Source organism: Gekko japonicus, unplaced genomic scaffold (assembly GCF_001447785.1).
Source record: "Gekko japonicus isolate JY-2015 unplaced genomic scaffold, Gekko_japonicus_V1.1 scaffold2233, whole genome shotgun sequence".
NCBI lineage: Eukaryota > Metazoa > Chordata > Lepidosauria > Squamata > Gekkonidae > Gekko > Gekko japonicus.
In genome coordinates, this window is record NW_015170957.1 from 1 (window position 1) to 12,621 (window position 12,621).

Sequence of the window (12,621 nt, forward strand, 5' to 3'; positions counted from 1 at the left end):
CTTAACACATCAACAACTCTAACTCAGAGATGCACACAATTTTTCTCTCAAAGTGGTAGCTCTGTGGTCAGCCTAGACACAAGATTTAGCCTTGGAGTTCAATTACAGCATCAGAGACAATTACAAATATGAATGATCTTTATTCAGTGCAAAGCATACAAGAGACTAGCAAAAGATAAGAAACAATAGATACCTATAGCTTGTTCAGCTCTAGCTACACACTAGAAGTAAGTCATAGTTACCAGGCTTTCAGAGGTATTAGATGAAATAGTCCAAGGTCTCACCAGGGGATCTTGAAAAGTAACCCCATGGTGCTGTGGGCAGCTAAGTCCAGCTGGGCTGCCTAGCAAACAGTCAGTACAAAAGAACTCTTTGTTTTCCAGAGAAGAACTCCATTCTCTCCTCTAACTCAACTCCTATTTCCCATAGGGAACATTGCAGATATACCCCCCCTCCGTCACCACCAGGCATGGCCATTTACCCAATAATGAGAGAGTGGGAAGGCGTTCCCATCTCTGGTTACCATGCGTTGTCAGGCAAGGTATGTTTTGATTGGCTAGGAGTTGGGCATCCCACTCCAGCCTCTGCTATTGACCATGTGTCATGTCAGGGAATACGTTTGATGTGTTAATGTACTGGGCATAGCTGTCCCAGGCCTGGGAAGACACCGCTGGCAAGTCGCCTTCTCTTGGCAAAGGTGTCAAAGTGTCTTGTATATGGATGGCCATTGGGCAAGCCATTTGTACAGGTGACAGAAATAACACAGTAGTGATACCAGGAGGCCATCTGGCCCCAGCCGGAAAAGGCTTTTTCTATATAGAAATGTCCACAAATGGGATACTGTCATATATGTTCCCTGCAGACTGTAAGTGGATATTTCATTCATAATGGATTCCACCTGGAAAAATATATATTTTATTAGAGGTAGCTTTTGGGAGAGAAATGTAAGAGTTAGAGGAGAAGGTGAGCATGGTTAAAAAAGTAAGGTTGTAGCCATGGCAGATGACCTAGTATGATCTAGGTCAAGAATCTACAGGGAAAGCAAGGTACCATGTGTGTTAGCTTGAGAACTGTGTATACATAATTTATGAAATAGTTTGTTCCATAAACTGTTCCATAAAACACATGTGCACAGTTTGCAAAAAACATACCTGGCTGGTAGAGGTCCGATTACTCTTGCCATACACTGTTCCCATGCTAAAGAATGTTAGAGGCATAAATTCTGAGACATTAATGGAACAAAATACCACTCAAAGTTTGGTTTTGGCTAGGTAAAAAAGGAAAATATTATATAAATAACTATTGTGTTACAGCGTTCCGTGCGCCTTGATGTTTAGTCATGCCAGCCACATGACCACGGAAACATCTTCAGACAACGCTGGCTCTTCGGCTTTGAAACGGAGATGAGCACCGCAACCCTAGAGTCAGATTCGACTGGCTTTCGAGCAAGGGAACTTTTACCTTTACCTTACTACACTTGATCTTAGCCAAAAGGCTGAGAAGTGATAACTATTGTGTTATAGATTATATGATTAGGATATGGTAAAAATGTAGAACTAAAATAGTCCCACCAATATCCCCTCTCCCTTCAGTTATTAAAGATGCACATTTTAAATAGGTACAAGTGACTTTGAAGCACTAGGGAGATTGGACTGTGCAAGGTAGGATCAGTTTGTGGTATATAACATGATGATTTCATATGATACACTGTGGGAGAGGGGGTTGTATAATCACAGTTTATCAGTATTTGAAAATGAAAAGTTTCTTTAAATGCTCACTTAAGGAAGAGGAGAATATTAACAAATATAATGACGTCTGGAAAAAATCATGTTTGGTAGAGACAAGTTACTATGTAATTTTTTCATTTATTATTAGAATAAACTTGTGGGGAAAAATATGGGCAAATGGTCAAAGAATTTAGAATATAATTAATGTTTAGTAAAGCCTCCACTTTTTCTATATGTCTTACCATTTGTCCTATCTGCATTAATTAGAATATAATTAATATTTAGTAAAGCCTTTACCATTTGTGAAAACTTTATGAAATGACCAATCAATGGCACTTACTAATAAATTGGCAAAAAAAATATTATAGAATGTACTGACTTGCAGGCTCTGAGTATCAGGTGTCAGAAGTCAAGCAAGGCAGAGGTGGTGGCTTAGCATCTTTCATATGTGTTGTGTCCATGTCTAACAGCCTTTCTTGGCTGGTTTTTATAGTCCCATGTGGCTCAGAAGTAATCCTGCAACTACTCATCTTTGTTATCAGCAAGCTGCTGGCGTCGGGCCAGAAGGCATGCACTTTGCCGTTTTGTCTGTAGCTCTGTTTTCAGCCTCCATCTGTGATCCACTAAGGGTGTGGATTACTGGTGGGCTGGGAATGGCCAACTGAGGTTCACCTGCTGTTGTCTCTGAATCTTGATAAGCCTGAAGCTCATTTTCCTGCTGTTCACGTTCTCATATTAACTCAAGGCTGGCTACATGGGGCTCCTCATCTCCTGAGGAGTCCTCTTGTCCTGAGAAGTCCTCACTATCACTGAGCCATGGCTGACCCATGACATAGGATAATGAATGGGAAATGTTGGTGCTGTGAGGCCAAAATTGCCACTTTTTCCCATAGGTGGTGGAGATGCCTTTGTGCTAGTTAATATTGGTAAATGGCTATGAAAAAGTAGTCTCATTAAGTATATGTCTAAATGTTTCTGTATAGCAACAAGATTCCAAACAGGTTACAAGGTTTTGTTTAAAATGCAATCACAGTGGCCTGTTTAGTTTTTGCATATTATTGGAAGAAAATATCTGAGCCAAGTACAAAGGAATGGATTGACCACTTCAAAGATTTAAAATGATCAAGTTAACTTTTTCTTAAAAATAGAAGATAGAAATTGCTTTTATGTGTGGAAATCAATATTACAACATATGGAAGATTATAGTATTTAATATGTATGTATATTTATATTTTTGATTTTTCAGAATACTGTAATTATTTGAAGAATGTCCAGATGATAAACAATAATGTTAAAAAATATAACAGTGTTAGTAATATAGCATGTAGTGTTTAAAGCCCTGACCTGGATAGCCTGGGCTAGCCACATCTCGTCAGCTCGAAAGCTAAGCAGGGTCAGCCCTGGCTAGTATTTGGAAAAGGTCTAAACATCTAAACATCTCTTGCTTTGAAAACCCTACAGGGTTGTCCTAAATCAGCTGTGACTTGACAGCAGTTTCCACCACCACCGTGTCTAAAACTATTCCCTTGCCTTCTGTGAGTTGTGGACTTCAGAGTTATACTCGGGTTGTACATGGTTTGGATGTTGTCATGCAACAATGTTGTACTGAATTTAAAGTTTCGTCCTACAGATCCAACATTACAAAGGGAAGTTCAGGAAGGGATTTTGCATCCTGCCCCAAACCAAGATTCCACAAAAAGTCAAGAAAGCATATTAAGACCTATTCATCCACCACTGATTATTATCATCAATCTTGAGGATGAAGAAGAGGAAGAACAGGAAGAGAAATGTAAATAGTTTGCCAGACATTAGTATTTGCATATAAAACAATTATAGCAGTTCAGTTAATTCAAGGTTGGCATCAGAGGTTAAGTTGGGTACTTTCCAAAGCACAAAGTCTTGACTGAGAGGGTCTACCCTCAGTGGGGAACCAATGAGTCGATCTCACATTTCCCAGTGAAACACCTGGAAGAAGTGAAGGAAGCCGAATGTGCAAGATAATCTCACTCCCAAAGCCACATATAACTTTTCACCATTGCAGTGACTCTTTTTTACTTGTTTTAAACATACTGGCTCTAAAGGGAGTACAGAAAAATTGCATTCAGTTCCCTCCAGCATATCTTCAATTTCTACTTTATACAGAATTTTAAAAACAGGAAGCTGGGATTCTCTGGCTGCAATCCTAAGCATACTTTCTAGGGAGTAAGTCCAAATAAACTGAATGAGATTTACTTTGGAGTATACATGCTTAGGATTGCACTGCCTGCCTGTTTCTTCACAATTATACACCACTGTGTATCACCAGAGACAATTCTATTATCATTTGCATTGTTGGTGCAATTGTAGTGCCATTCTAATTTGTGTGGTGCAGAAAGAAATCTTTACTAAAAAGAAACTTTAAAAAATATTTCCTGCAGATGCATCATACTTATTGTCTAAGACTCCAGAAGATATAGAAGAGGAAAAGGCAATAAAGGAGATGTGTTATAAATCTGGTATGACTCTGTATATTGATTCTTTTTTTAAAAAAAAACACAACACAAAATGGATATCATTATGGTAAAATGTTTTTTTTTTCCCCCTTCCTGGTGATGGGTCAGGAGAATACTACAGAATTCAGACTTCTCAGGAAAACCGCTCAACAAAAAATGTACATTCAGTGCTGGAAAATGAGCTCTTGAAACCCATGGAAACTGGCAGAGGTTTACAAGAAGGCAAGGACTTGAGTTTTAGAGCTTTTAATTTCAGAGGCTTCAGCTTCTTTTCTTTTTTGTTAACGATTACCTAATGTTTGTTTCAGAAATATGGATGTGTGAAACTTTGTGGGTCAAACCAAATGTGATGCTGTGAGTTCCGTGAATGGAACTCTTAGCATTTTTCCTTTAAATATCAGGGGCATGGGGGCCTGATTTGAACTGGGATAGTGGAAGGGAGAGGGCTTGTAAGGCTTCACTCTGTTCTGTTTTCAGGTTGGGGAAAATGACACAGGAAGAAGAAGAAGAAGAAGAGAAGAAGAGATTGGATTTATGCCCTGCCCTTCACTTGGAGTCTCAGAGTGGCTTACAAACTCCTTTCCCTTCCCCTCCCCACTTCTCTCTCCTTCTTTTATGCCACTCTCTGGATTTGAATCTGGCCCTCATGCATCTAGTCCTTTAAAGTTTAGGGGAAAACTCAAGGAACTCAATTCATGGAACTCCCAGAATCATAGGCTTGGTCCACAGTGGCTCATGGTCTTATGCTGGACTTCTGGTGTGAGATAGGGAGGAGTGTGTAATAAAAATTCCCAAGAAATAGTCATGTAAATCTGTTGGTGCAAAACCAACAAACCATCTTGTGTAATTTTTATTTATTTATTTACTTATTTATTTATTTGTTTAGATTTTATAACCTGCCCTCCCCTGTAAACAGGGCTCAGGGCAGGGAACAACATTTCCAAAAATATACAGAATGATTTAAAATTAAAAATTAAGATTAAAATAGGTTTAACAATTCAGCTAACAATTTCAAATAACAATTTCAGATGGTACCAACAAACACACAATTTAGTATCCTTTCCTGATGGGGGAGAAGGAAGGTAGGAACCAGGCTAGCTAAAAAACTGTTGCCGTCCTCAACCATAAGCCTGGTAGAACGTCTCTGTCTTACAAGCCCTGTGGAACAGAATTAGGTCCCACAGGGCATGGATGTCATTTGGCAGAGAGTTCCATCAGGTTGGTGCTCTGTTTGAGGACAGCTGGATACTTTTTGGGCCAGGGATCACCAGCAGGTTCTTCTCTCTTGAGCATAATGTTCTTTGGGGGATGTACCAGGAGAGGTGGTCCCATAAATACGTCGGTCCCAGACTGTTTAGGGCGTTAAAGATTAATACCAAAACCTTGAACCTGATCCAACCTGGAGCCAGTGCAGCTGGTGGAGCACCAGTTGAATATGTGCTGTCAATGGAGTTCCTGAGAGAACTTGTGCTGCTGCATGCTGGACCAGCTGTAGTTTCTGGGTCAGTCTCAAGGGTAGCCCTGCATAGAGTGAGTTACAGTAGTCTAATCTGGGGGTGACTGTTGCAGGGATCACTGTGGTTAGGCTGAGGTGAGACAGGAAGGAAGCCAGTTGCCTGACCTGGTGTAGCTGAAGGAATGCCAGTCTGGCAATGTTTGCAATCTGGGCCTCCATTGATAAGGAGGCATCCAGAAGCACAGCCAGGCTTCTGTCGGTTGAAACTGGTGTTAAAGGTACACCGTCAAGAGCCAGGAGTTGACACCCTAACCCTGAATCCCACCCAGCCAGCCACAAGACCTCTGTCTTAGATGGATTCAATCTCAGCCTGCTCTGTTTCAACCATCCAACCACGGCCTCCAGAAACTCAGCCAAAATAGCTGGGGTAGTATCTGGCCATCCATCCATCAACAGATACAGCTGGGTGTCATCTATGTGGTGATGACAACCCAACCCAAAACTTCACATCAGCTGGGTGAGAGGGCACATATAGATGTTAAATAATGTTGGAGAGAGGATTGCCTCTTGGGGATCCATGGATAGTTTCTTAAAGAATGATGTTACCACAGCCTCTTTTAGTCTCCCTGGATAGACCCCCGAACTTTATAATGTCCATCATGGGGCTCCACATTCCATCACCAATGGCTTTCACCAGCCATGATAGACACAGGTCTAAGAGGCAAGTGGTGGGCTTTACAGCACCCAGAATCCTGTCAATATTGGCCCAAGAGTGTCAGCTGAAGTTGTCCAATATTGGATCCAGAGATGGGCAAGGGGACTCCGGTTCACACACTATATCAATGTTGGCAGGTAGGTCATGGCGGAGTGACAAGACTTTATCCACAAAAAACCTTGCAAAAGCCTCACAGCTGATGGCCAGATTACTAACTTCTTGGGTTCTCCCGGAGAGAGAGAGGTTAATGGCCTAATTACCCTAAATAATTGTGCCAGGCAGGAGCTAGCAGATGTGATGGAGGCTGCATAAAATTCTCTTTTTACAGTCTTCACCGCTATCTCATAGGATTTCATAAACATCCTATAGGATGTTTATGGCTTCATCATGAGACCGTTGCCAAACTTGCTCTAGTTGTGTAAGCTCCTGCTTCATCCTCTGGAGCTCCAAGGTGTACCATGGGGCTAATTTGGGGTGCGAGCAAAGGGGATGTCAGGGGGTGATTTCATTGATGGCTTCAGAAAGATGGGTGTACCAATCTTCTATCGGCACATATACTGAGTCACTGTGGGGCATCAGATCCTGCAGAACATTCTAGAACACCATTGGGTTCATTAGGCTCAGCAGGTGAGCATAAATCAGCTCATTGCCTAGACAGAAGGGGGCTGGAGTACCCAGCCAGGACTTCGGGATAAAATGATCTGACCAGAGGTCATTTCGGGGGGGAACGCGGGGGATCACAGTTCCCCCGGGTGAGGTACGGGGGCGGGGCACATGACGAAGCCCCGCCCCCTGCTTCTGGCCGCCCCGCTTCCGGCCCTCATTCAGACAGGAGGAGGCAGGAGAAGAGGGAGGGTAAGTTGCTTCCTCCCTGCCTCTCCCCACCCTTGCCTGCCTGGGGCCAGGGAGGGCCTTTGCAGGGCTTCCTTGCACTCCCGCCGGCCTTGCAGGTCCACCGCCGGGCCCCTCATGGGACTCGGCAGTGGAGCTGCAAGGCCGCCGCCGGCAGTCGGGACAGTTGGGGGTGGGGTGTGTGGCCTTATGACACACTTCCGGTGATGTCAGGGGGTGTGGCCTTATGACACACTTTCGGTGATGTCAGGGTGTGTGGCATATGCTTCTGAGTTATGCTAATGAGTTCCGCTAGCTCTTTTTCTACGAAACGCCCCCTGGATCTGACCATGGCACTCCACCCAAAGCAATCAGAACCAGTTTGGTATAGTGGTTAAGTGTGCAGACTCTAATCTGGGAGAACTGGGATTCATTTCCCACTCCTCCACTTGCAGCTGCTGGATGACCTTGGGCAAGCCATAGTTCTGTCAAGAGCTGTCCTTGAAAAAGAGCAGTTTCTGTCAGAGCTCTCTCAGCCCCACCAACCTCACAGGGTGTCTGTTGTGGGGAGGTGAAGGGAAAGGAGTTTGTAAGCCACTCTGAGATTCCGAGTAAAGGACAGGGTATAAATCCAATATCCTCCTCCTCCTCCTCCTCTTCTTCTTCCCCATGCCAACAATCAGATCCAGTGTGTGGCCTGCTTGATAAGTGGGATCTGATACAATCTGGGAGAGGATGACACCAGGTCTGACACCTGAAAGGAGGCAGTAGCATTGGCATGGATGTTGAAGTCACCAAGAACTATAAGTCTTGAGTGTTCCAAGGCCCAGCCTGCTAGCACCTCCAAGCTTGGTAGGCTATCGGCTTGTGCACTAGGCTGTCAGTACACCAGCCAGATAGCCAAACTCTCCTCAGCATCCAAGACCAGGCCAACACAATCAATACCAGAGATCTTTGGGATGGGTAGTGCCCTGAAGAAGAACGCCTCTTGGATGAATATCACCACTACCCCGACCCTTTGTCCAGGACTGATGGAGGACTGAGAAACCTTTGTGGCATAGAGTTTCATGTGCCAGAGCCGCCTTTTTCAGTTGCATGAAGTGTTACCCTTGAAGGGTGCCTTACTTAAACAAAAATAGTTCAAAGGGACACTCTGGTATGAAGCTGCTTAGTTGAAACTGACACTGTCAAGCTTGAGCTCAATAAAGACTGGAAGTTGTTAACTTATTAGAGAAAGTCAATGGCCCTTCTTAAAGCTTCATATATATAATTCCCCTTGCTCTGCCCGTTCATCCCCATTTATACATGGTCTACATCCACTATAATTTTGTTTTCTTTTGTGTTTGCAATCTAATGTAATACATCTGTGGTTTGGTATGCTGAACCTTTTGGTTTCTCTTCGTAATAACTCCCTTCTTCTGTTTGTACCCATGTGTGTGTATACTCTCACCCCAAATGAATATAGTCCATGCATCTGATGGTAGGCTCTGGTTCATTTATGTTACAATTCCTGTTGACATGATTAAGAGCCTTTTGATCTCTATTGGCTCCCCAGGCACAGACGGCGTTGTAAATCATTTGTCGATTCATGACTTCCACAACCACCTCATCACACATCTGTCACTTAGGGCAAAAAGAGATGAGCCAAAGATCAAACATCTCGTATGTTTGTCTATAAAATGAAAATTGCAGACCCATGCAGCCTCAGTGTGCCTCTGGGCCATGTAGGGAAGGGGACGATTTAACCCTTCAACCTTCACTCAGTTTCAATAAGGAAAGTCTCCCTGCTTTATTATTAGTGTTTTCAAGGGGAAACTGCTGTTTCTGAAGGACCCATCTTTTTTTTCTTTTGAAATGCTAATAGAGCAGAACTGGAAGGATTAGAATACTTTTTCTTCTCTGCATGACACTGAGACAAACTGAGAGTACATGAATCCAAGTTTGCATTTTATAGATAAACGGAGATGTGTGATCTTTGTCATGTTTGAGTCCTTTGAAAAGTTCCAAACAGAGAAATGGAATTATAATGGTTTGTTAATCTGACTTGGTTAAAACTATTTATATGTCTCATTGATTTCACTTTAACTTGCAAAGGGTATAAGGATTGTTACTGCACTTCCTAATGAATTGTTTTGTATTATCTCTACAGCTGGCTGCAATATTAATGAGTCAATTGTTAAGTATCATTTCAGATTTGGGTGAGGGAGGAGGGAAATTCAGAACTGCTTTTCACTTTCCAGACAAAGCCACTACTAAAATTTTCTTCTTATGTTTGTAATTTTCTAATAGAAGTGCTGTAACAATCACAAAAATAAAAAGAGTGCAGCTTTGTCTAGTAAGTTAAAAGCAGTACTTAATTTCTCTCTCTTCCCCAAACAAGAACTGATAATTAACAGTTGATTCATAAATGCCATGGCTGGCCATAGAAGAGAAAGCAGTAAAATGGTATGGAAGCTGGTAGCAAAAGGAAAAAAAATGCAAAAGGACAATAGCCTGAGAAACCCCAGTAGCATTTTGACTATCCCACACAAGACTGTGTTGGAATATGCAAGGTCTATCATGCATAGCTCTCTCATGGATCACTGCCTTGACGTGGTGAGGGGGCTTGCGTGGTTTGATGAGGCTGTGGGCTATGCTGTGGAGGGCCACCCAAGATGGGCAGGCCACAGCAGAGAACACAGACAAAATGTGATCCACTGGAGAAGGAAATGGCAACCTACTCCAGTATCTTTGCCAAGAAAACCCCATGGACAATAACAAAAGGCTAAAAGATATGATGTCGGAAAATGAGCCCCTCAGGTCAGAATGTGTCCAATATGCTACTGGGGAAGAGCAGAGGGGCAAGTACAAGAGTGAAGTAGCTGGGCCAAAGCCGAAAGGACGCTCAGTTGTGGATGTGTCTGATGGTGAATGGAAAGTCCAATGCTGCAAAGAACAATACTGCATAGGAACCTGGAATGTACGATCTATGAATCAAGGTAAGCTTGATGTGGTCAAAAATGAGATGGCAAGACTGAACATCGACATCTTGGCAATCAGTGAACTAAAGTGGACAGGAATGGGTGAATTTAACTCAGAAGACCATTATATCTACTACTGTGGCCAAGAATCCTGTAGAAAAAATGATGTGGCCTTTACAGTCAGCAAGAGAGTGCGAAAGGCAGTAATGGGATACAATCTCAAAAACAACAGAATTATCTCCGTCTGAATCCAAGACAAACTATTCAACATCACAGTAATCCAAGTCTTTGCCCCAACCACTGACACAGAAGAGGCTGAAGTGGACTGGTTCTATGAAGACCTACAACACCTCCTAGAACTAACACCAAAAAAAGATGTCCTCCTCATCATAGGAGACTGGAATGCTAAAGTAGGAAGTCAAAAGGAAATCGGAATAATGGACAAGTTTGGCCTTGGAGAACAAAATGAAGCCGGGCAGATGGTACCACTCTAATGCCAGAAAGTGAAGAGGACCTCAAGAGCCTCTTGCTGATGGTGAAAGAAGACAGCACAAAAGTTGGCTTGAAACTCAACATCTAACAGGTGCTGGAAATGCAAAAAAAGTGTGGGGACTTTTTACCATATGTGGTGGGAATGTTGTAAAATACGTAAGTTCTGGAAAATGGTGCAAAATATCATTTGTGAAATACTGAATATAGCGATTGAACTCCTGCCTGAAATGTATCTATTGAATATAATCCCGAGAGGGTACAAAAAACATGATAAATATTTGTTAGTATATATAGTAACTGCGGCCCGTATCCTAGTGGCAAGAAATTGGAAAACAGATACAGTCCCCACGAAAGAGGATTTAAAAAGTAAACTTATGGAACTAGCGCAAATGGATAATTTGAGTTTACTGTTGCAAAATAGAGACCCAAAATGTCAAGAACAAAGGTGGTTTAGGGTATATGAATGGTTAGAGCGTCAAACAGATTGAGAATGTAATAAGATGTTTCCATATAATGTAAATAGACGGAAAAAATGAACTATCAACTCTAATGATATGTATAAGTTAATATGACGAAGTATATATTGTTGTGAAAAACCTTGTATAAATAAAAATCTTTAAAAAAAGAAAAAAAAAAGAAACTCAACATCAAAAAACTAAGATCACAGCATCCAGCCCCATCACTCCTTGGCAAATAGAATGGGAAGTTGTGGAAGCAGTGACAGACTACACTAAAGAGCCTCTTGCTGAGGATGAAAGAGGAGAGCGCAAAAGCTGGCTTGAAACTCAACATCAAAAAACTAAGATCATGGCATCCAGCCATGGAAGCAGTGACAGACTTCACGTTCCTGGAATCCAAGATCACTGCAGATGGTGACTGCAGCCATGAAATTAAAAGACGCCGGCTCATTGACAGGAAAGCTATGGCAAACCTAGACAGCATAATAAAAAGTAGAGACATCACCCTGCCAACAAAAGTCCATATGGTCGAAGCAATGGTATTCTTAGTAGTCATGTATGGCTGCGAGAGTTGGACTATAAGGAAGGCCAAGCGCCAAAGAATAGATTCTTTTGAATTATGGTGCTGGAGAAGACTTTTGAGAGTCCCTTGGACTGCAAGGAGATCAAATCAGTCAATCCTAAAAGAAATCAACCCTGACTGTTCCCTAGAAGGCCAGATAATGAAACTGAAGCTCAAATACTTTGGCCACCAAATGAGAAGGGAGCACTCACTGGAGAAGACCCTGATGATGGGAAAGACTGAAGGTCAAAGAAGACGGGGACGGCAAAGGATGAGATGGTTAGACAGTGTCATAGATGCAATGAACGTGAAATTGAGCAAACTTCAGAGGACGGTGGAAGACAGGAGGGCCTGGAGTGATGTGGTCCATGGGGTCACGAAGAATCAGACTTGACTGTGCAACTGAACAACAACAACAAACATCGTGCATAGATAGAGAAGATGACAAGAACATCCTACAGGGGGCAGCAGAGGGGACAACTAGTTAGCATAGTAAGATTAGGGACTTCCTACTATTTTCATATAGTCTTCTTCCTGTCTCCTGATTGTAGGGTTGCCAGGTCTGGGTTGGAAAATACCTGGAGACTTTGGGGGTGGAGCCAGGAGGGGGGGTTGAGAAGGGGGGGTTCACCATGGTACAATGCCATAGAGTCGACCTGTCACAGGCTGGAATGCAGGCAGGGCGAGAGAGGGATAGTCCGGGTCCAGTCCAAGGTTGAAAGCCGAGATAGCAAGAAACCAAAACACCAACTCCAAAACACAAACCATAAGCGTAGTTGTTAAGCCAGAGTCCAAGGGGTCAGGAGCCAAAACATCAGAGTCCAGAGCATGAATCAAGAGCATTGTCGTCAGAGTCGGGGTTGAGGAGCCAAGAGTTCAAAGTGGGAAACAGGAATCAGGAACACCGGCGAGGTGGGTGCAGAGCGTC

At 42.8% G+C, this 12,621-nt stretch overlaps 1 protein-coding gene across 1 annotated transcript in view; it reads left to right on the forward strand.

The window, feature by feature from the left end:
- Window positions 1-3,357: 3,357 nt before the first annotated feature.
- Window positions 3,358-12,621, forward strand: part of LOC107116894 (chromosome unknown open reading frame, human C12orf50) — a gene marked incomplete at its 5' end in the record, with an annotated part of 25,781 nt that continues 16,517 nt past the window's right edge. Inside the window, 3 exons of the mRNA XM_015418917.1 lie at window positions 3,358-3,516; window positions 4,145-4,222; window positions 4,328-4,441. Of these exons, the coding sequence (XP_015274403.1) occupies window positions 3,358-3,516; window positions 4,145-4,222; window positions 4,328-4,441 (351 nt within the window). The remainder of the gene's footprint in view (window positions 3,517-4,144; window positions 4,223-4,327; window positions 4,442-12,621) is intronic.